Source organism: Rosa rugosa, chromosome 4 (assembly GCF_958449725.1).
Source record: "Rosa rugosa chromosome 4, drRosRugo1.1, whole genome shotgun sequence".
Lineage (NCBI taxonomy): Eukaryota > Viridiplantae > Streptophyta > Magnoliopsida > Rosales > Rosaceae > Rosa > Rosa rugosa.
This window is the reverse complement of record NC_084823.1, coordinates 38,142,411-38,166,758: the sequence shown is the minus strand read 5'-3', so window position 1 is coordinate 38,166,758 and position 24,348 is coordinate 38,142,411. Positions and strand designations below refer to the sequence as shown.

The following is a 24,348-nucleotide window of genomic DNA, read 5'->3' as shown; positions in this document are numbered from 1 at the left end:
TTGTCAAGCTTCAACTAGTTCTTTCTTCCCTTAACTCTTTAATTTACCTTGATTTACTTTATAGATTTGATGCCAATTTGTAGACTATGAGTGAGTAGTTACTTTGTTGGGGCTAGGGTTGAAAGCCCTAGCCAAACTTGTATGAATTGATGTTTTAATTTACATTTGATATTATTTGTGATTTTCATCTTCATATGCTAATTTAAGAAGTGAACGCATTTATTCAAACTTAACTAATTTGAATGTATTGTGTTTGTCATCTCATGAAAAAAATGTTTAGGGAGTAGTTAACCTTGAGCATTGATAGCATGATAGCATCCTCTATGTGCATGTGAAGGTTGTGAGTTAAAATCACCTAGATCTAGGATTGGTTTGCTTGCATGATTATCTAAACTCAAAGCTTTATGCATCTAGGAACAATGAATTGAGACTTAACCGGTAATAGGAATTGTTCTTAGGTAGTTAATTCTAGACTTATCCGGTTGGAATTGATAACATTAAAGGAGTTTAAGCCTTTGTAGTCTTATCCGGATGCAAAGAGGGTAATTGGAAAATTAGAATAGCATCACTTGTATTTGAACTTCAATACTTGCAAGGGAGGTTAGTGGTAGACAATCCAACCCCTAACTTCATCCATTATTTTACTAGTTTAGTTTATATTTGAGCATTTATTTTAATTTGGTTCACCACTCTATCCAACAAACAATTTCACTAACACTACAATGCACATACTCACCATAAGCCTAGATTTCCTTGTGAATTTAGGTTTGTGATTGTACATTTGCATATTCTAGCTCTCCTTAGGTTAACACCCTAGCTAGTGAAAGGAATCCAATCCTCGTGAGTTCGACAACCTTTCTTAAATCCCTATACTATTACTTGTACCCCTTATACTTGAGGGTAGCTATTTGGCTAACAGCGATCATACAATTTACATATATTTGTATGTATCTTTTATATAATGTAATTGTTGAGATTTATGTTTCATTTTTTGTCTACCTTTTATAAAAGAATAATATTTTAGGTATTTATGGTGTGTGGAGCAAAGAGCTAATAGAGTCAGAAGATTGGAGCTGGTGGTGTCATCGGAGACTATTTTGGTGTGTGGAGTGAGTTTTGCTGCTGTCACTGGCAATAGGGAAGTGATTGAAGCTGAAGGGGTCTTTTTCTTGGTCTCGAAATGGCTATGACGTTGGGAATTGAAAGAATGGCCATTGAGTGTGATTCTGAGATACTTGTTCATCTAATGTAGCAGGATCGATATAGATGATTTTCATCCTTTGAAGTCCATCATCAACTCGTGTTTGCACCTTCAAGCTTCTTTCCTGGAGTATGGTTTGGTTCATGTCTACAGAGAAATGAATAATGTTGCTGATATTCCTAGTGTTGCATGGATGGTGACCTGGGCGTGCATTCTATGGCACAGCCCCCTTCCTATGTTAACTCAAGCTCTGTTAGATAATTTAAGTGAAAGCCCTCGTTTTAAGAAAGTCTCTGTAATATAGTTGTTTTGTTCGTTCGGCCACCTATCCCAAAAAACAAAAAGGAAAAAAAATTCTTATACATGCAGGAGTGTTTTTGATGGTGCTAAACTTCTTAATCAGGTCGAACTTGGAGAGTTAGTAGAAAAAATAATTTTTTGTCTGCTTTGTCGCCATCCCATGGGTTTACAATTTTAGTCTTCCTAATGTTGTCATTGGCATGAATGCTACATCTGCACTTTCTAGGATGTCAATGGATTATTTCAAAGTCTTGCACTAGAATCAAGCAAGAAAGTCGAGCGAGAAACCAAGAAGAACTGTCGTCTTCGACCAGTTGGTTCCGACTCTGATTCAAAATTTTATTTCGGTTTTTCTTAGTTCTTTCCTTAATGACTTCTGGTTTGTTTTTCAACCAAATCATGTGTAACTAAACATTAAAGTTAGGGGTTGTTGAAGCCCTAAACATGACGTCGATAGTTGTTTGATATTTGATTCTTTTCTATGCTTATTGGATGAAAGTTGGTTTTCTAGTTTTCCATTGATTCTTCTGTTTGCATGTTCTTTGAGTGCACAAATAGAATGTACGAATTATGATTTATTATTTGAAACATGTAGATGTCCACCTAATCCGACCCATGTTTTACAAGAAACAACTAAAGAACTTAGCCATCTTTGAGGAGACCAATTTCTAGGTAACCTAATTGATAACACCCTTCATCACGTATCTTGCTATGTTCATATACTCTTCTTGCTTAATGAGTTCAGCAACCTAGGTATTTGATAAACACCCTTCTTTACCATCTTGTTGAATATCAAGTTCCAGTGCTTCTCTGTTAATCATGTTTATAGAGAATGTAACAGGGTTGTAGACAAGCTTACTAAAAACAACTATGAGCATGATTATATCATTGAGTTTGAGCTCCCTCCTTTACATGCTAACAATGCTTACCTTGAGGAACCACCAAGTGGTCTAGACTCTAGATAGGTCCAACAAGAGAGAACACCGGAAACAGAGAAAGACATGAACAAATTACTTGAGAAACCTAACCCCAGCAAAAGGAGAGGGAGTGAGATAAACAAAAAAAAAAAAAAACAAGGTTGGTGGAGATTCTCGATTTATTATTCCTTGCCTTTTCCCTACTTTGACTGAGAATGACGTAAGAATGATGAGCAGAAATGTCACTGGTGTTGAAGTGAAAAATGCAATGTTTAATATTGGTGGTTTGAAAGCCCCGGGTGCTGATGGGTTTCCTTCCCTTTTCTATCAGAAGCATTGGAATATTTGTGCTAGTGAGATTACTCAAATGGTGACACTTGCATTCCAATGTGGTAAGATTCCTATGGGACTTAATCATACTTTAATTGCCTTAGTTCCCAAAGTCTCTAGTCCTCAAGATATGGCTCTTTTTAGACCTATCAGTCTATGCAAAACGCTGTATAAAGTGATATCTAAAGTGTTGGTTGCAAGAATCAGACCTTACCTGAGGAATCTTATTAGTCCTAACCAAGTCAGCTTTGTCCCTGGGAGACATATCTCTGATAATATAGTCATTGTTCAGGAAGTTCTGCAGAAATACCAACATTCTCATGGTGGAAAGGGATTTATGGCTTGGAAAATTGATTTGTCCAAGGCTTATGATAGACTAAATTGGGGATTTATTGAGACAGTTTTGGTTGAGGCTCAGTTCCCCACTTCCATTGTTAAGTTAATTATGGAGAACTTACTGAGACATTTCGAGTCAGTAGGGGGATTAGACAAGGTGATCCCTTATCACCCTATTTATTTGTCTTGTGCATGGAGAAACTTTCACATTTGATTAATTTTGCAGTTGAAGTGGGTCAATGGAAGCCAGTTCGTGCTTCTGGTTTTGGACCCTTTATTTCTCATCTATTTTTTGCAGACGACTTGATCCTTTTTGCGGATGCAAGCTGCGAACAAGCAAGGATTCTTAAGAGATGCTTAGATGTCTTCTGTGATATTTCAAGTCAAGAGGTCAGTTATGATAAATCTATTTTGTTTTGGTCTCCTAATACTTGCAAGGTTTTAGCTGCAAACATAAGCAAAATTTGTGGATCTAAACTTACTTCTAATCTTGGTAAGTACTTGGGAGTTCCTTTGATACATTCTAGAGTTACTAAAAGAACTTATGCTCCTGTCCTTGATAATGTTTAGAGTCGTTTGGCTGGTTGGAAGAGCAAGATGCTCAATTTATCAGGTCGACTTACTCTTATTCAGGCTGTTACTAATTCTATCCCGGTTTATACAATGCAATTACCTGTGTCTATATGTGATGCATTGGACAAGTGTAATAGAGATTTTTTGTGGGGAGACTGTAATGGCAAGAAAAAAATCCATCTAGCTAACTGGGACTTGGTTTGCCGACCTAAGGAGTTTGGTGGTTTGGGAATTAAAAAGGCTAGCATGATGAATCAAGCGATGCTTGTGAAAATTGGTTGGAGAATGGTTCAGGAAGATCAGGGCTTATGGCGTAATGTTTTGAATAAAAAGTATGTTAAATCTGTACCTCTTCTTAATCCACTTTACGCTTGCCCTTCAGGATGCTCCCGTACTTGGAGGAGTATTATCTTTGGTGTGAGTTTGTTAAAACAAGGTTTGAGTTGGAGAATTGGGGATGGTTCATCCGGCAATTTCTGGAATGATAGATGGTTACCTGATGGACCGCTTGTTCAATTTCTTCCTGATGTTTCTGATATTGATTTACAGATGCAGGTAAGAGATTGTTGGTCTATTAATGGGTGGAATATGGAGTTCCTAAGGTTACACTTTGATGATGATATCATTAATAAAATTGTTCAGATTCCTCCCGGTTTTATGGGAAGTGGACCTGACAAACTTATTTGGGGTGGCACTGCCAACGGTCACTTCACTGTAAATCGGCCTATCTTACTCTTGTTAAGGATGAAAATTTTACTACTTTTCCCTGGTTATTTTTGTGGAAGCTCCCTATTCCATCCAAGCTAGAGTCTTTTTGCTGGCTTTGTGTCATGGTAAGATTCCTACAAACGTGGAGAGGATGAAAAGAAGATTAACTAATAACCCTCTGTGCTCCCTTTGTCATGTTCAAGATGAGTCTATCCTTCACCTCCTTAGAGACTGCCCAAGTGCTAATGTGCTATGAGAGTTTGGAATGGTATTATATGTCTGGATTCTATCTCTAGAGCCATGCAATTGGATTGGAATGGCTAGTTTGCTGCAAACATCCATTGTAATTTTCGCTGTTATGGGGGCATTAAATGGTGTACGGTGTTTATTTTTAGTTGCTGGTACATATGGAAATGGAGAAATAAGGCGATTTTTGATGGTGAGTTTCATGTTCCTTTTAATCCCTGCAAAATCATTATTGATGCAACCAAAGAATGGACTACTGCTAATACTAGTGGCCTGACCTTTGCGCAAAGGACTACTGTGAGTTTGCATTGGGAGAAACCCCCAATGAATTGGATTAAACTTAATGTTGATGGTGCCAGAAATCATGCAGGTATGATTAGTGCTGGTGGACTATTGCTAATACTAGTGGCCTGACCTTTGCGCAAAAGACTACTGAGTTTGCATTGGGAGAAACCCCCAATGAATTGGATTAAACTTAATGTTGATGGTGCCAGAAATCATGCAGGTATGATTCGTGCTGGTGGAGTTGTAAGGGATCATTCTGGGTCTTGGTTGTGTGGGTTCTTTGCTAACTCCGGGTGTGGTACTGTGCTGCAAGCTGAATTTTGGGGCCTCCTACTTGGTCTCAAAATGTCTATTGATGCTCATTATCAACATGTGTTGGTTGAATCTGATTCTGAAGTCCTTGTCAAGTTGATGAATGATGGTGTGGATGCTTTGCACCCTTTGAAGTCTGTGATTAATAGTTGCCAGGCTCTTCAAAGGCAGTTTCAAAGGTGTGAAATAAAGCATATCTACAGGAAAGTAAACAAGCTTGCTGATGTGTTGTCCAAGATTGAATTGGATTCTGAGATTGGAGTGCACTTCATGATGCAGCCTCCTCCACAAGTTATCACTATTCTGTTGGATGATTTGTGTGAAACTCCTTGTTTTAGGAGCATACCTTGTATCTAGTTTCTGTTTGTTTTCTTTTGCTGGGCTTTTGGCCCCCATTTAATAAAAAAAACAAAAACAAAAACACAAAAGAACGAAACAAACAATACTTTGAACATAATTAAGAAAACAATCATTCTGAAAAATACAAAAGGCCCCAAGCATTTTTCTGGGATTCTTTCCTATTTTGATCCAATATACCAGTAATATACATTCGTGTGGACATGAACACTTTGGAACAGCTATAAATAGAACTTGGTTTTGAAATCACTTGTAAATATCATATACAAGTTCCTGTTTTGGGTGATGCAACTTGCATCCAAAACTGTGATGATGAGAGACATCCTACACACTACTATACAACAACAGTATTCGACACACTAAAGCCCTTTCTTAACCCGGAAAAATGGAGAAAGGTCTTTAGAAACCCATATGCTAGTGCTCTTTCAATGACTGCAATAGGGGCTGAGGATCATCAAGAATCCTCATAGGTTTCCAGTCAGATTCTTCCTTGCTTGTTCTTAATGCCACGAAGTGAAGAGCTTCACTGCGGACTTGATAAATGTGACATGCCCATGGATAAGAATCTGAAGCTGACCAAACCTTTTGCTCTTCAAATTCTGTCTCCTCAGCAAGTGATATAGCAACACAGTGAACCAAATCAGGTTCTGGCTCAACAAAACCAGCCACAGCTATGCATCCAGGAGATACAAATCCTTCTGGAGCTCTAGGATGCCAAATTGATACTGGTGTTGCATAGTCATCCAAACAATTTCTCCACACCTACACATGCAGATTGACTATTATCAGAAATCTTCAAGCCATATCCGAGTCATCATAGTGGAATTTCATACATAATTATGACAACCATCACTCACTAAATTAAAATATTGATGCTGACCATGAATTCATGATTATAAGGTTTATATGGAGTTCAAACATGAGTAAACAGTTTATATGATAACATTTACAACACCCCCTACTTTCATTCAAATTGTTGTTGTAATAAATCAAGTGGTCTCTTAAGTATTCTACAGATGCCCGAACGTATGAATCAAGAAAAAAAAGATACAACTTGCTGAAAAATAAAAATACAACTTGCTAAATATTTAAATACTAATGAGGATAATTTTGATGAGGATAGTGTTGATCATAGATTGCTGCAGTTTCCATCAAGGCACAACAGCCACTTGCATACACGCATTGATAATTGAATTGATTTGTTCTCACCCTTTTGTAGCATACTAAGAGAGATTCCATTACAATAAGTTTATAATGTAGAAGACTTTGAAGTTCTAAACTAACCTAATTAGGTTATAATCTTGTTAATGATTGTAAGTTACTTACCAGGTCGTATCCAACTGGAAGTGCAAACAACCTGTCAATTTTACGGTAAACTGCAGCAACGTTTGGAGGATGGCTGCCAATGTGAGCAATATCTCCAATAGAGACATACCTGAAGGGAAACATACCAGCTTAATTTCCAAATGATGAAATGCATAACTCCCCAGATGACTTAAATTAGCATACAGATTAAATGAGGTTTTGCTTTCTTGCTAGTAAGGGTAACTTTTTATTATTTTATTTATTCTTAGTTGTAAACCAAATTACAGAAAGGAAAAAAAAAAAAAAAACAAGAGAGCCGCAAATGCCCATTGTCATCTTTTGATTCTTTCATGAATTCTCTCTTTCGATTGGGATACCTTAAATAGTACCCAAGGTCCTCACTTAGAGAGCCGGGCCTTGCAAAAGCCAAACTTGAATTTAAAATAAATAAATAAATAAAATATAGAAAAACCCTTGGAACTTGAAATTGTGGCCGCATCAAATTCACATGAACGAAAGTAAAACAATTTTAATACATGGCAAGAAGCAATAAAAGAACAAACTGCAATGACTGTTTCTTGAAAAATAGTAAAGATAAACTCATAATTACCCGTCGGGACAAATGGGTCTCCAAATGCTACATAATCCAGCATCTTCCAAAACCTAAAAATATGAAAGAATGTTTCATCTTAGATTAAAAAAACAGCAGATAATTAAATTCACCAATCCGCCAGATAACAGTAAAGATTTCAAGGATGGAAACAACTAAAGCAAATGAATGCTACAAGCACCTGCTTTTTGCACAATGTGCATCGACCTCTGGATTCTTGTTCACTGCTCCAAATCTTTGAAAAGTTGATGCTGTGTTTAACAAATCTTCTACCATCTGATGCAGACCTGTATGACGGGAGCTCTCTCAGCCTAGTCACTGCTTTGTTCAGAGTACGTTTTTCTCTCCCCTCGGCTTCAGACCAGGCAAAATACACATGTCGCTGACTTGATGGAACCTACAAATGGAGAGTCATTGTTAGGGTTTTATATACGCTCTCTCTGATGGAATTAATGTTTCTGCACAGTATTGACCTTCAACATCAGGCTTTTCATGGCAGACTGGTTTGCTTTCCACATCCTACATACTGCAGAACAGATCCTAACAGCCTGGGGTTCCCTTCCCTCTACTTCATCTTCAACACTGCACTTGATGACCCGGACAAAATTCTCTGATCTCCTAAAACTTTTGAGGTGGAGGATCAAGTGAGATGGCTGATTGTGACCTGCTTTAGCCAACTCCACTGCCATAAGCTCTTCCCAAGGCACATCCCACATAATCTTGCACGGTTTCTTGTCCATTTTGTCTGGAGCCAAACACTAGGAAGCAAAGAAACAGAGATTGAGTTTCATGCAGACAAACAATTTATAACCTATAATAAAGGTACCTGTACGCTACAGACAATATTGCTTTACCAACCTGAAGCAACATCACTCGCTTATTGGTCACTAAAACAATCCGCTGGTAAGGCACAACAAAATGCTCTTCATAATAATCAGACCAAGCAAACTTTGAGGGCTCCTTGAATATTTCAGTACAACCAAAGTGCCGATGTGCTTCTGCAAGGTATAAAATCATCTACAAAAAAAGAAGGAAAAGGAGATGAACACTAAGATCATACTCCAAATTTGTAGTAAAAAAGGTAAGTAACAAATACTTTCAATTTGAACAATATACATGCATTTGAAACCTTTCAACAATGTTTCACCTTTCAACTAAACAACAAATTCCAGGATTAAAAAAAAAAAAAATCCTAATTTATAGCCATCAAATAGTCTTGTCCCTGGGTCATACCCAAGTGCCAAACAGTTTCAATAGTCACTTCTAATTATTTTGATAATGATGAGAAAATTTCTGATATTCCACCCTTGCAAAGCTTGCTAAACACATAAATTACCTGTCCAACTGCCTCTCTCTCAGAATACTCTGTAAGTATACCATTGGCACGGATTGCCCGGGGGTTTCTAATTCTCTGGAATGTTGTCTTGCTATTGAAGACCTCTAGGCATTTCGAACAACTTGCTCCAATTCCATCAACAGTCAAGGAGAAAAAGTCCAATGCCCCACTCATTGGTTGCACAATAACTCCCAGGAATGCACGTCCAATCCCGTGAAAAAGTCCTGACAGACCATTCTGTCTTGCACTCTCAACTGGCTTTTTCACTACTCCAGATACGCCAAAAGCAACACCTTGCACAAATGCTTCTGTGCCTTGAATGATTCCATCACCCACCCCCGTAATTCTCCTTGAAAATACCTGATAATAATTAAAATCAGCATTCAAGATAACACCATCGAAGTTTAGTTGTTTTTATCAGTTCCTATGAAAATTTGAAAATTTTACCTGTTTTGACCGTAGGTGAGTAAACTGCCCATCAGTTGAGAGCTCAGCAAACCCTTTACTAAGAGAAGCCAAAGTTGAACTTGTCATACCAAGAACATCAACTGAAAATATCAAATGTAGAGGATTATGGATCAAGTCTCTCCAAACGCGGTTACCAATGGCAGAGACAATGGAACTTCTCCGCATGAATCTGTCTTTGTGCATCACCCTCCTCAGATGCACCTGGCGTAATGAGATAACAGTATCATATGAGCAGTAGCTTAAAACAATGTTGCCATTAACATAAATTTTACATTCCCGTGATGAGTTGAATATGTGCTGACGTCCAATATCACTTTGGCCAAAAAGATTGATGCAGATATATGAATACTTAACAAATCCCAGTAAGACAAAATCAAAGTTGGGTAAAGAAAATCAAAGCATTTGGATCAGGAGACTCTCTCATAACAACAGGATGCATGGTGGTGCATAATGATTCCAATATGTAAAATAATGCAACTTTTCCCCCCAAATAATCTAGATAGCTGACCTGAATCTTGAATGCATTTCCAACTGCAGATAGTATTGGGCTCCATACTCCTAGAACCCCATGAGGTCTCTGAGTTGGTGCTGTTTCCAGTGACACCTTTAGCCTAACTTCTGAAATGTCTACTAGGCTGGAAAATCAGATAGGAAGGAAAAAATTGAAATGTTACAATACTCCCAAATCAAGTCACAAAATTAGTGCCCTGCTACAGGACAACTTAATATTATTTTCTCATAGAAGAAAACAACAATATCAGTAGTTCACTACCAGCTCCATCCACTGTTTAGGGAAACCCAGTAGATGGTGAGCCGAATGCTAGAACTAATAACATGATCCTATAAAGCTTAACACACACCCAACCACAGAGAGAGAGAGAGACAGAGAGACAGAGACAGGGAGTTCAAGGCTCTTAAATACCAGAATGAAACCTATCTTCACTCTTCGGTTTTTGAGCATCAAACTTATCTATGCCAGTTTCATATGGTTCATGTTACAAAGTGTAAAGAAGCACCAATAAAGCAGCAAAAATTGCAAGTCGCCCCAGAAAACATGGAAACATTAAATGAATAAAATAAATAAAAAATTTAAAAAAAACAGAACATATAATAGCACATGCATCAGTGTTTTGCATACACAAAATTATATGCATATACATGATTTTACGCACTGTTTACGTATTAAGAGAGATACATTAACCAGAAAAGGGTCTTTCTGCCATATAACTGTTACTAACTGCTAGAAAAACTACTAACCTAACTCGACAAATCAACAATATGCATTTCCAGCATTTAACCAAAGAAAAATTGTAAGTGAAAAGTAGATTCATTTACACATCAGAATAATATTTCTGCAAGCACACTGAAAAACTGCAGTTTTTCTATACCAAGCAGAAGTTGAAACTTACTCGATGCGTATTTCTGGATCAACTTCTGTGACACTAGAACTTTTAGGAAGACGATCTAACTGTAGATTATTGTACAGATCCACCAAAGCCCAAATTATTGGTTCGTGAATATTAAGCCTCCAACACTTCTCAGTCACCTATCATGTCACCATGTACTTTGGTCAGAGCTTAGGAAATCACTTCTGTTTACAAAGAAAAACAAATTATATTTAGCCATAATGTTAAGAAGCATTACCCGGATATAAATATAAGGGTAGACCTGGATGCCATCAGTATTTTCATTACGCATTGTTATAGTCATCTTGACAACAGGATGATGCATATCAGAGTTCGGCTCAGGAGCCAACAACACTGGCATCAATGTTAGAGGGAGCTGGTTGTCCAGCTGCACGTGACCCAATATGAGCTTAAACCTGGAAGGACAACAAATGTTCTCATCTGACAAGTATGTTATACTAGAGTATGATAGCAGAGTTGAAAACAACTTCGTTATAATGAAATTTCAGTAGATGAGAATATGCTGTTACCCTAGAGATAATCAGCAAAACTGTCTCATTTCATAAATATTACGTAATTATCATTATTTTCTATTTTATTTTAAACAAGATGATAATAATTCATCTGTATGCTGTTGGTATACATTTCTTAAGAATTCTATGCCTTCTGCAATTCAGGCATGCAAAGCAAATTAATTAGTATGCCGCAATGATGCATGAAGTGGCCAACTGTCCCAACATTTTCCAAACTAGATCTAATAAATTATTCATATATGTTTTATAGATAAGGTTGATTCAGAAGAGGTACAGGCACAACATAATAACATTGGACTGAAAGACACAAGAAAAATGGCGGCGTAATGTAGGGAGGTGCTGCTCTTACCTGCTTGTCATCCCACCATCATAGCCTGTTGAATATGATACGAAGACTCTCTCAAAATAGAAGTAGGAGACCTCCTTTGGTCTATGGTCTATAATTGAAAGCCCTACAACTCCAAACTCAATTATAAGCTCAAGAGGTGAGGCACCATTATTCTGATTCGTATTCTGCAGGTTAGAAGGTCCGCAATTTTCAGCAAGTTGCAGAGACCTAATTTCATGCAAACTTGCATCTGTATTTCTGGTGTCACTGAACCTTGCTATCCTGATATCACCAATTTCTACAACATGAAATTGCAATCCGAGTTCCTCAGAAGAACATATGCCTGTTGTTTCCAAATCAAGTTCCCAAACTCCAGTGGAGAGATCATTGTCGACCTTAGCTTCTATGAATCTTTGGCCATATGGGTCCTCCCAAGCAAAATTTGTTGTTGAAGAAGGTTCTAGAGGAACCCACACATCTTCACCAAACCCAGACTGGCGAATACTAAGTGTTTTGCTGACAGTTCTGTTCTCGATTCTGCTCAGAAAATGATTTGACAGGTTGGTACATATATGTATACATTCACTCATACATACATGCAAAGCATAGACAGAGGTATGCATAACTACCTGATAGGACCATTAGATGATCCAAGGCGGAATACAATGATGAAACGTGAGCCTTCTTCATAACCCCGAATTTCTGTCCTCAGAAATGTCCGAGTACCATTATGCCTCCTTAAAACAAGAGAAATTGTGTCCTCTTTTACAATTTGAATAGGAAATGACCAGTTGGTGTCTCCTAATCGAACCTAAAGACAGAACAGAAAAAGATGCTATCAAAATTGGTCCCAGCATAAGAAAAAACTTCACAACGGATTTTGAAATTTTTTTTAAATTTTAATATATATATATATATATATATATATATATATATAAAAGAAAAAATGCAAATGAAAAGAAACCAACCAGATTTGACTGACAGAATGGGAATCTCACAGTTGGAAGGAATCACAACTATAGATGGAAGTGAAGTATACCAAGCCTGGCTATATAGTAAATACAATATGATCCATAACAACTAACAAAATCTAAACAGTCCTAACCATTGCAAAGAATGTTAACATCATGCACACTTAAAGAAAAATAATAAATATTTGATATGCAGACCTTACAAATTGGAAGTGAAATTGCAAATTTTTGTTGGAATTGAAGTATACCTACTTAACCTGGCTATAAAGTAAACCAATAAGATTCCTAACTGTGTAATGTAGAACCCAATACGATTCCTAACTGTTGTAGAGTTACTTAACGTTAGAAACGCAACTTAAGGAAACATTAATACTATTTTGCTAACAGAATGCATATCTCACAGACGGAAGGAATATGGAAAACTGAAGTCTCTACCAAGCCAGTCTACAAAGTAAACCAGAGTTAATTCCTATTTGTTAAGCTAAATGTCATGTAATCTATACTAATGTCATTTATCACAAAACAAGAAAGACTCTAATGTAGCCTCCGCATTTAAACCTATCTTCTTTTCACACTTGGACAGAACATTCTCCCATCAGTTGTATGAAGCTCCATGGCATAACCACATGTTCTCAAGAACCAAAACTACAGGACCTCATATACTAGAGCTCCTATCCAAAACAATCGGACAGTGATTCGGGCGGTTCGGTCCTATCCAATTAGAGGCCTCTTGTCTAACATTAGAGAAATGCTCTCATTCCATCCCTGAAGTTGAACCAAGTCAACTGAGCAAGTAATGACTAAAAATTGAATCTCTAATAATTAATAACTAATAAGGTTGTCAAAAACTGGAATAAGACTTTTGCGCAAGTTCGTACAAGTTATACTCGAATAACTTCAAGACTCAAAGTCCACAAGAAATATTTTTATGTTTTTTTTAAGTACTCATTTAACAAGGCGTGATTATACTAAAGCTGGATAAAAAGTATTTGCTTTCATAGTCTGTTTGGGGGATGTGATTGTGTGATCTAATTTCCTCAATCGCCAGATTTGGTCATTTATTAGTTTCTCAATTATGAATAGAGACTTTATACCCTTTTTCTTTTCTTTTCTTTTTTTTGAAAAACAAAAAAACACCTTTTTATTGAATAAACAAAAAGTGAAATACAAGGAGGCGACAAGGAGTCCGCTTTAAAGAACTTAAGAGGGCAGCTAGGGCCAGAGGCTTAGCAGCTCATCTATTAATACTAAATCAAAGCTTAGGGGCCTATACTACACCTGCTTGCCAGTTAAGAATAATGGAATAAAGATTATAATCCTTAAATTCCTTAGAAATAGAAAAAGCCCATAAGGATGCCCAGAACTTGACTCTCTCCCACAGGTCTTCCCTCTCCACCCCACCATAGGTTTCAAATAATCTTTTACTTCCTTCCATCCAAACCACCCAAACTACAGTTAGCACTGTACAACCCCAAAGGATTCTGGCCTTTTTCCCCTTACCAAAAGTTATAGGATTTTTTTAACAAGTCACTCCTCTCTAATGTAGTTGTCCAGTCCACTCTTGCCTCCCTAAATAACTTCTTCCATAAGAAATTAGCCACTTCACAATGCAGAAAGACGATCAGCACTTTCCCCTTGAGCTTTGCATAAAATGCACCAGTGAGAAGAAAAACAACATCCCTTTTGAGGATATGACTCATGCACGAGGATATGACTCATGCACCTAAATAATATCAACAACGGGCATAATATTTTGGGTTATCTGTGTGCATCACCTCAAACAAGTAAAGATGCAAGGATGAGAGGTAAAAATGTGTAAAAATGACATGGTAATACAACAAAATACACACTACCAACCTGAAGTTTATTAGGTCCATCTGATACACGATATACAAATGATATTCTTGAATCACATGGACGAAGGACTTTTGGTTCATCCTCGCTGCATAACTTGATATATACATCACGACCAAGTCTGTTGGTGAAGGTCATAAATGGTCGGACAGATATTACCTGAAAAGCGGGTAAACAACTAAACAGAGGTATACACACATATCAAGATTTAAGATAATCTGTCATATACTCATATTTATATATACCTTTGTAGGAACAGATTGATACAGGCATGGTTTCGTGGTAATAAAAAGCTGCATGCAATTGCCTTCGCCATCATAAGCAGGGACATCCAATGATCCATCCTAAAAACAAGGAGAAAATATCAAGACTGGTCCACAATGCAATCGCGTTGTAGGAAATTCATATTGATATATACCATGTCACCAAGCGGAGAAAGATCTTTAACAGGTCCAAACTGCTTGTTGCCAGATTGATCAATCGACACAGCAAGGCCCAGCATTTTAAAATTCAGAGCTGAAGCAATTGTATGACCTTCATATATTTCCTCTTCAGTTATTTCCTCTAGGACAACTTCATTAATCTTTTTAGACTGAAATAAACCACCTATCTTTCGTGTATTTTTCTTCCCTTCTATATCTACAAGCCTGAATGTGAGAGGAGGACACCTAGCAATTGAAAACCAATAAGGAGCATAGAGTCTAATGATCTTAGCCTGCAGTGGACGCTCTTCAACGGAATTCTGCTCAAGAATAATTTGAACAATCCTGCATTCACAAAATAAAGAAACTATGGAGAAAGACCCAAGATATGGTATTCCATATACTAATGAAAAAGCCATACACCAAGTATAATTTATGCATAGTAGGGTTTCACCTTCCAGATATCGAACTTCTCAAGTTTATTGTTTTTGATGAAACTTCATGAGGATGGGACAAAAGGACAGCTTCCTTCAAAGAAATAAATCAAAGGGCCAGATTTAATAAAACATTATATGCCAGAAACAGAAGTGCTGGAGTAAAATGACAAGGATAGATGGAAATAAAGGCTTACATGGATGGGCAACCATCCTCTTTGTGGAAGCAGTGAAAAGTATAAAGGTTTTCTTATGTCAGCACTAAAAACATTCACGGTCTTTCCTGGAAAAAACACCCCTCTGAAGCAGGCAACAAAACCACCATTTTCTTGCATCTCAAGAACAGAAAACTCAGCTGCAAGGGGAAGAAAATTGGAGATAGATAGCGGGGACTTAACCACAAGATTCCAATCCTGGATAGGATCAGAATGAATGTCTTTTGCAATTTCTGTCGCTTGTATACTCATACAAAACCACAATTTGTGGGAACCACTTGAAGAGGTACTACTTATCTGTGAGCAATACAACAGTTTCTCTGACTCAATGAGAGACGATACACTTATCTCAGGACATACTTTTGACGAACCAGACTCTTCTGGTTGTTCAGACCCATCCACCACTGAACTCCAAGAATACTCATCATGATTGCTAAGATCAGAAGGCCTTAAACGCAAGACATACAATCCAGGTTGTGTCAACCCACATAGAGGAAGGGGTATGGTATCTCCAGGTTTCAAAGTTCCAACATATATTTCCTGATTTGTAGTACTTTGTTTCCTATTCCTGATCCATCGCCTTTGCCTTGCATAGTTCACAAACCGTAATGGATCAAATGACTCGGGCCATTTTAGACTTTCAATATCTGGAGCATAGACCCAGCCATCAGCAGTGTCAATAGATGCCATATCCAAATGCCAATCATCAACCCATTCCCAGCCTGGTGGTAACTCAACTGTAGGAAATTCCTGCATTATTGACAGTAATCAGAAAGAAGTTAACAGCTCCAAAATAAGTAGTGTTAGAACTTATTAGAAAAGAAAGTACCATAAAAAAGTTCAACAGTTCCCCAAACAAATATATAAAACTAAAGTAACATATTGAAAAATGTTTCATAAAATCACCCTATATAACCACTACCAGTACATGCCAAGATCAACTTGTACTAGAATAATACCTGATGGGATCCTCCACCTTCAATCATATCTTGGCTTGGTTGAATCATGGAGCCAACCCAGCCAGTGGTCGGGCTGTACTTTTCAGTTTCAAGGAACTCATCTGTCTGAAATTTGTTGCTATGGGTCTGTAAACCCTCGGGAGTACTTGAATTGTCTGTTGAACTCACGTTTTCCATAGAAACATTCGGTACAAGACACAAATCAAGCACAAAATCGGTACTGTTACGTACTGAAACAAGAGACCTAATATTCACATATCTATTGCCATCCCTTACACGTACTTCACTAGCAACAACATCATTGCCTAACCGCCAACATGCAGCTGGGGCAGCATAGTTTAGCCTCACAGTAGTCCAAGGTCCTTCCCTTCTCGGACTGATCTGGATAAATCCAGATTTTGTTTTACTGTTATCATATTGATCACTTATCTCTCCTTCAGATCTTGGTGACAGCAATACAGCACATCTGATTTTCCCACCCAATTTCTTATGGTTATTATCCTGAATCACATTTGACATATATAAGGTGGCAAATCAACTTGACAGTAAATGCTTGGTAGATTTTCACTCATGAGCAGACATAACTAAAAGTTTGACTTTACCATAGACTCTGCCGAGGACAATTCAATGGATGTCCACTTCTTTACATTATCATATGGATATGAATCATGATTAAAATTCCCCACAATCTGCTTTAGAGGGGCTGAAAAGAATCCAAGAGGGACCCCTGCTAATAATAAACATGAAAAGCAAATGAATGTCACTCAAAAGAGTTTGATATAAAGAAGAGAAAGAATGCATATATATATACTGATAGCTCTCTTGTCATCAGAGAAACTTATAAAAGAAAATAAATAAAATAAAAACAATAACTGTATGTGATGCATAGATTTCCCGTCATGGTAAGCCAAGTACTGATACCATAGTTAGTAAAAAAGGGGATGTGTATAGTACATGTATTATTCGGACATTTTATCCTATAGTTCGTTGAAAAGTTCGGCAAAATATTTTTAATTAATTAAATAATTAAAATTTTTAATTAAAAATATCAATTTATATTCATTTTTGTTCAATAATATGTGTAAAATACGGGAAAAAACGTAAAAATTGTGTATAGTATGTGTATAATACTTTCAGCTTCAAAAGTACGGGAAATTTAATGAGTCCCTTTTAAAAATACGAAGTACGGAAGTATTTTTGAAAAAAACATAAGTACGTGTTTTATTCGCGTATAATATGAAAAATTACTAACTAGGACTGATACCATAGACAATGAAGGGGAAGGTAGACATTAAGGCAGTAGCCTGCTGTTAAATCGGGGTGATACAATCTTTTTCATTATACTGAAGAGACTTGCATCATACACTTGTAATGCACATGCTTCAACGAGGGTACAGTACAGTACGAATCTGATGGAGTGTTAGATACGAAGAAAGAATGCAGGGTAAATGGATGAAACTAGTTAGTTAAGATATGAGCACGTTAATTAGTAAACCTTTAACATGAAACTGTATCACGTAACAAGGGCATGGTTGACTTGTTCTATGACGTCTATCAAACACAGTTTTCAAATATTTATGCTCTGCATGCGATAATAATTTGAAGAGATAGCTTATCATCGTACATGGGCTCGTAACAGATCAAAGGAAAAAAATATATATATATATATATAAATATACCTTTCCCCATGTCCGTCACAAGTAATTCAACTGAGTAGTAGTCCTGCACAAATAAGCATAGCATAGCATAGCTTCAGGTGGTCACCAAGCAGTACCCGAGAAATTGAAGGTAAAATAATTTCACTGAAAGGAAGGGCTAAACAAAATATATGCAATACAATTAAAAGGACAACTGATCTTGTAAGGATAAATAAATAAATAAAAATAACATAAACAAAACCATAATGGAAGTCATCGAACAAACTAGTAGGTGATACTACAATTATGACGACTACTTTAACTATACTTCACATTAGTATTCAAAATCTCATTGCATTGTTAAGTTGAAATTCAGCATGTGGCAGTTTAGAAGATTTTCATAGCTTATATTACCAAGCGACGAGAAGAAAACTTGGATAGTAAAATTGCAGTTTAAGAAGAAGAAGCTTCATAAATTTGTTTGCCTAAAATAATGAAATGTATAAAAAAAAATGCCAAACGAGAGTAAAATTGCAGTTTAAGAAGCAGAAGCTTCATAAATTTGTTTGCCTAAAATAATGAAATTTATAAAAAAAAAAAGCCAAATGAGGTGCGGTCGTTGTACTCAAAGTTACAAAGAAACTCAAGATATTGGGTTCATTGATTATCTCTGAATAAAATAAATTTATGGGTAAACAGATGTCAGGCATGAAAAACAAAGCACTGATCAATTGGGGAAGATACTAAAGAAGTGCCAAACGAGGTGCAGTCCTTGTACTCAAAGTCACTAAGAAACTCATAATATCGGGTCCATAGATTATCTCTACAGAAAATAAAATTTTGGGTAAAAAGATGTCAGGCATGAAAAACAGAGCACCGATCTAATTGGGAAAGATGTTCAGAAAAGTAGTCTACATACTGGAGCGTCAACTTTAAAGAAAAATATTTCATTCCATTTGACCAACTCAAGCTCTGCAGAGAGGTGATTCGAGCTGCTTCCGCAAGTGCGTGCATTTTGTTGGTGAATCACTGTTTCACTAGGGAGACTCTGGTCAGGAATGAGACGGATTGCTAAGGTATAATGGGGAGATGTCAACCCTCCAACCCGTGGGAACTGCAGTGCAAATAGAGTTTAGTCAAGCAAGATAAGGGACATTTTCTCAGAATTAACACAACAAGTAAAAAATTGCCTGTAATTTATATAGTCTTCACCTATAAACAAAAAAGAAAGATTTTCAGAATCAATAGCCCATTGACTTGAGCTGAGGAACAAGTACATACCTGCCCATCCACTATGATGAAAGTCACCATTGTTCTAACTTTGTGGAAAAGTTTTCCTTTCAAATGAGAGTCCAACATATTCTTGGAAACAGGAACTTTTACAGGCCTCACATCTCCAGATGACATCTTAATTATGCTTGTAAGTCCTCTTGACTCAGTAGCCCGAATAAAGATATCCTGACCTAGCTTGTTTTGTGGGATTATATCGTAGTTTCTCCTGTGATGGATGTCAATAACAGATCGTTCACCGTCTGTTGGAGAGAATGCTTCCTATTTCATTTAAAGAAAAACAATAGTAAATAAAGAGATATAGACGTAAGCTATGACCGTAAATGCACAAGATAAATTTTCGTTTCAGAAGAGTTTACCCTTTTTTTATGATATTCAGGCACATGAACGAGACTGTTCCAGCTTGCATAAGCTTGAATTATCATATTAGCATTAGACACAGAAACGTTCAAGTTCAGATCCCTAGTCGATGTAACGCGTAACTGAGATGTTGCACTTGGTGCATTGAGATCATATTGGTATCTGTAAGTATCTATAAATTAGGTAATGAACTAGACATGATTAATAAAATATAAACTACATGGCATTGAAAGTGAAGGGAAACAAGAAAGAACGAAAAATAAAAGCATCAAACTCATGAACAAGTGTGCAGAGAATCAAAGAATAATTAAACTTTTGTAAATGCAAGTCAAACTTCTGTTAAATTTAAACTACAGTTGGTCGACTTAAAGAGGGCCAGCAACAAAATTATGAAGCTACGCATTACTAGGACAAGAAACAGGATATGGAGTTAAGTAGTCCAACTATTGATCAAATTACTGAATGCTGAGTGCTAGTCCACATATCTATCCCTTCCTGTTAGATTTGAGGAAGAGTACAACATTACCTTAGGAATCCATCTACTGGCTCAACAAGAGGCTCCCAAACTTCATACTTATCATTATATGATCTAGCAGCCAAAGAGAAGCTCACAGTCGAATTCAAGTAGTCTGTTCTTCCATGCAAACCAAACCCAATTCCACTTAAAGACAAATTACACAATGGAACCATCTGTAACAGTACACCAACAATTATCATTAGAGAAACAACCAAAATATAATAGATAAATTAGCGTAACACAATTCTTCAAAAGAAAAAAAAAATACTTAATCTCATGCACATAAATTATGTGTTATGTCACAAAAGTATATTCTCTACAGAACACAAAATACTGCGGAGACCGCAAACTTTTTTCTATTTTTTCCGACAAGAAGCAATAGTTTATTCAAGAGAATACGTACAAAGCGTCGACGAGAAATTTACAACATAAGGACAAGAGAAATCAATGATCTCTCTAAGAACTACAGGACATATAATTCAATAGAAAAATAATTAAAGAAAATAATTATTATTTTCCCAAAAGAGAGTAATTGTAGACAGTCAACCACATCCTGAATTGTCGAAATATCCCATCAACTCTAAATGCAAGAAGTCCTCAGCAGAGAAAAACAACAAGACAAACCAAAACACTTCATCGATAGCTAGGCTACCAAAAAAAGAAAATCACCTTAATCGAGTGAGTACCCTACACTAAATATTAAAAGTCAGTCTGAACTTTTTGCTAATGATTCTATATAATGCTATTGGGAATAGGAACTCTTACCAAGCCACCATAGTCATCAAAAAGTGCTGCAGAAAAGGTTCTAATTTCCGCATCTATTACAGTAAGATCTGAACCAGTTGATACATTAGAATCAGCCAGTTTTAAAGCAAATCTTCTAGGAGGTTTCTTCAAACCACCACGAACTAGAAAGGTACTCAACTCATTGCCAACTGCCCATACACTGAATGAATCTTTCGTAAGCTTGGCATCAGATGTATCCCATATACTCTCCTCTAAAAATTCATCCCCAGTTACCAAATCACTGCGAATGCATCTTAATGAGCTGAAATCAGATTGCTTAGGTGTCCCCTTACATGCAATACAACCAAGGGAAACAAACCCTGGAGGAGCTTGTGGAAGCCAAAAGGACACACTCTCCATTCCCCTCTGTTTTTTAATTTGCCCAACAATTTGGTAATCAAGAGGGGATTTAAAAAGCTCTTCATCTTCAGTATCATGAAGAACAATGCAGGTATTTGGAGGTTCATACCCTTTCACTGCAATATCACCAAAGTATATCATTCCCGGAGGAACAACTGGACGCCATATAGAAAGCCTTTTTCTTGAATTTGACCCTTGGTTCCACCATATCAAACGAAAACTAGCAACAGCTTCATACCGGCGACCAGAGTTTACTGTTTCTGATCTTTCTGACTGCGGATTGTGACTTTGAGAAGAAGTATGGGCATTCAAACTATTGGATGATTTTGCAGAGGCTTCAGGAAATCCAAATATGATGTGACGCAAATCATACGCTCTACCTGTGATGCTAGAAGTATTAAGATCTGCTGGCAAAAAGGTCCCAACAGAATTATCCACTCGCCAGAATGCTAAACTTGACTGATATCTGCAATTTAAAATGGAATCAAAACTCAAAGTTCCAACATCTCTTATCACAGTGGAGTGAAAAGAAGCAAGCAATCAGTATTTCATGCATACAATAATATGTATATAACTCCTAGCTTTATTTGCTCCCTGGAACCTAAAAGGGAAATAATATAGCATGGTGGCAACAGATCAATGTTTCCAGATCTGTCAAGTTTCCAGATCTTGACAGTTTCACTGACTTATCAAGACTAAAACAGTCGGATCAGTAGCCAAAATTGACATACAATTAAATCCTACTTTCTTTTTAAAAAAGAAACAGCTTTTTATTGACTAAACAAAAAACATAATACAAAGAAGTGGGCAACAAGTCACATAAGAAAGAGAGACAGTTTGACCAACAGAACAAGATGCTCAACTGACACTTTAACATATTAGACAGAATAACTGAATCCTACTTGATCACTGTAATGTGATTCCGACATTTGATGGATAAAATCTACTAAACATAGTCCACCAACCCTAATTAAAATCCAGTCAAATTTGGAACTTATTTGAATCTAGGTATGACCCATTAACAGGAACAAAATAATCAGAAAGTAATTAAAGTAACTTTAGTTAAACAAAAAAAAAAAGACATACTGATCGTTGGTGTTAATTGCAATACAGTCCCTCAGGGCACAAGGAGAAACTAATGAAGCCGAGATACAAAAAGCAGAAGATAAAGGTGGTTGTCCTCTTCCGGGACAAACCACACAGCCCAATGCAACATATCCAACAGGCGCTTCAGGAAACCAAATGGAGCAGCTACTTTCATCAGAAAGGACACCACTTGGTATTGCATCCAAATCATTTACAACATCAAGAGACGACTCCCCAGAAGGTAAAGGTGGCCAAATTAGTTTGTAAGATAGGGGCTTCTTCACTCTGGAAAAATTGGTATTTACAGCAACAACTGCCTTTGTAGGTGGCTTGTCCCTGATATATGGTGCATGGTATATCAATATTTTTTTAAATGAAACACTATTCCAATAGTAAATATAATTATAAATCGCCATGAGGCACAACTCGGATAGAAAAATCAAAACTTTCAGAAGAATTTCCACTTACAATGGTGTCAGATAATCCCCAAGAACAGCAAAACCAGGAGGTGCATGAGGTCTCCAAAAGGCATATATTTGGTCACTGGAGGGATCTGAAAGGTGAAGGAACCGAGCATGAATTTGTCAGCATGTCACTGTATATAGGCATGCTAATATTCTAGCAATCACATTGGCCAGAAAGAACCTCCTACCTTTTATTGTTCCAATCTTGTCAAACTGCGAGCAGACTACTGTTATTTTCTTTGACGTCGTGCTTAAAAAGGCCAAAATATCCTCTTCAACTGCTAAAAACAGCCTTAGGATGCTGAATGAAAAATTCATAAATATATCTGAAACAGATAGATGTATATTGGTCCTTCCAGAAGCATTAGAATATTTTACAGAGATATCAAAAGGCTCCAAAATCCTTATTCCGTTACTCTCCATAGTGAAACCAAGCACATTTGCATTCATCTCAATGGTATCACCTTTCAAAACAAGCCTGCAAGCAGCAAGACCATATAGTGTGTGAATTTTCACATGCACAGTTCTCCAAAACTTTAAGCAATCAGAGCCTGAAACCTATGTAGCAATGCAGATCTACTTTGCCTGTTTTCCCGAGTATAAATTAATTAAGGTGTGCCCGTGGACTAAACAAAACAATTTGTGATACAAGCACACCTTGTAATTGAGGGAGGATCCATGTGGATCCTCTCAATCATTTAGGATTACAGAACAATCATATTAAACAGTATATGTCATTTTGGTCAGCCGATATTACTGCAATAAGATGAAGGATCTAAAATAAAAAAGAAAGGCTGAAAACAAAAAAGTAACAACAAACAAAACAAAAAACAAAAAAAATAAGAGGGGAGCTAATCCTATCTTAAAATAAAACTAAGATCTTCATAACTTATTCTAATAAAGTTCCTAACTTGAAAAGAGTGTCAAAATCAGATATTGTATCTGGAACAATGAAATATTAGAAAATATATAGAAAGTGACCTGCAGAATCCATCCAATTGAGCATGTAAAAGTTGGTTAGAGAGCATCAGTGATTCCCCAAGTTTTTCGGATGTATTATAAAATGTCAGCTCTGGGCCAACCACCTGCAAAGAAGCATTTTACTTAGAAAAAAAGATGCTTAGCAATGCAAATAATGAGCACAAGGGAAAAAAATAAGTGAAGCAAATATAAGACCTGCAACTCGATGATAAATTCCGTTGATTTGTTGACTGCAATGCTTTGAGATGGCAGATTATTGGGACTTTCTCTTGAGGAACTCAAATTAGGAACTTCATCCTCTCCCACAAAGTAGACTTGATCTTCCTTTAAAGCTGAATAGCTACTGTTGCTTCCCATGGATATACATGAATCTAAGTACAGCCCATTCTACAACAGAACATGCATTATTACTTAAAAGTGCTATAAAAGTGCTTTGTAAATCCTGGAATCAATGTTAGCAA

General features: G+C 36.8%; 2 protein-coding genes across 2 annotated transcripts in view; one reads left to right on the top strand and one right to left on the bottom strand.

The window, feature by feature from the left end:
* Nucleotides 1-2,644: 2,644 nt before the first annotated feature.
* LOC133744775 (uncharacterized) lies at nucleotides 2,645-5,025 on the top strand. Its single transcript, XM_062172821.1, has 6 exons — nucleotides 2,645-3,272; nucleotides 3,383-3,474; nucleotides 3,655-4,212; nucleotides 4,300-4,371; nucleotides 4,569-4,633; nucleotides 4,761-5,025. Exons 1-6 carry the CDS (start codon nucleotides 2,645-2,647, stop codon nucleotides 5,023-5,025), a joined length of 1,680 nt encoding a protein of 559 aa, XP_062028805.1.
* A 614-nt stretch (nucleotides 5,026-5,639) lies between these two features.
* LOC133742076 (uncharacterized) overlaps nucleotides 5,640-24,348 on the bottom strand; it is a 35,795-nt gene continuing 17,086 nt past the window's right edge. Inside the window, exons 33-63 of the mRNA XM_062169767.1 lie at nucleotides 24,083-24,274; nucleotides 23,888-23,991; nucleotides 23,095-23,384; nucleotides 22,911-22,995; nucleotides 22,443-22,778; nucleotides 20,976-21,822; nucleotides 20,220-20,383; nucleotides 19,693-19,855; nucleotides 19,325-19,594; nucleotides 18,963-19,157; nucleotides 18,086-18,128; nucleotides 17,009-17,136; nucleotides 16,407-16,907; nucleotides 15,430-16,197; nucleotides 15,253-15,326; nucleotides 14,795-15,143; nucleotides 14,622-14,720; nucleotides 14,380-14,535; nucleotides 12,181-12,362; nucleotides 11,573-12,088; nucleotides 10,929-11,106; nucleotides 10,694-10,830; nucleotides 9,793-9,919; nucleotides 9,264-9,485; nucleotides 8,817-9,176; nucleotides 8,339-8,497; nucleotides 7,954-8,238; nucleotides 7,662-7,877; nucleotides 7,481-7,533; nucleotides 6,892-7,000; nucleotides 5,640-6,327 (exon numbers count right to left, since the gene is read on the bottom strand). Coding sequence (XP_062025751.1) covers nucleotides 5,980-6,327; nucleotides 6,892-7,000; nucleotides 7,481-7,533; nucleotides 7,662-7,877; nucleotides 7,954-8,238; nucleotides 8,339-8,497; nucleotides 8,817-9,176; nucleotides 9,264-9,485; nucleotides 9,793-9,919; nucleotides 10,694-10,830; nucleotides 10,929-11,106; nucleotides 11,573-12,088; nucleotides 12,181-12,362; nucleotides 14,380-14,535; nucleotides 14,622-14,720; nucleotides 14,795-15,143; nucleotides 15,253-15,326; nucleotides 15,430-16,197; nucleotides 16,407-16,907; nucleotides 17,009-17,136; nucleotides 18,086-18,128; nucleotides 18,963-19,157; nucleotides 19,325-19,594; nucleotides 19,693-19,855; nucleotides 20,220-20,383; nucleotides 20,976-21,822; nucleotides 22,443-22,778; nucleotides 22,911-22,995; nucleotides 23,095-23,384; nucleotides 23,888-23,991; nucleotides 24,083-24,274 — 7,656 coding nt within the window. The 3' untranslated portion in view covers nucleotides 5,640-5,979. The remainder of the gene's footprint in view (nucleotides 6,328-6,891; nucleotides 7,001-7,480; nucleotides 7,534-7,661; nucleotides 7,878-7,953; nucleotides 8,239-8,338; nucleotides 8,498-8,816; nucleotides 9,177-9,263; nucleotides 9,486-9,792; nucleotides 9,920-10,693; nucleotides 10,831-10,928; nucleotides 11,107-11,572; nucleotides 12,089-12,180; nucleotides 12,363-14,379; nucleotides 14,536-14,621; nucleotides 14,721-14,794; nucleotides 15,144-15,252; nucleotides 15,327-15,429; nucleotides 16,198-16,406; nucleotides 16,908-17,008; nucleotides 17,137-18,085; nucleotides 18,129-18,962; nucleotides 19,158-19,324; nucleotides 19,595-19,692; nucleotides 19,856-20,219; nucleotides 20,384-20,975; nucleotides 21,823-22,442; nucleotides 22,779-22,910; nucleotides 22,996-23,094; nucleotides 23,385-23,887; nucleotides 23,992-24,082; nucleotides 24,275-24,348) is intronic.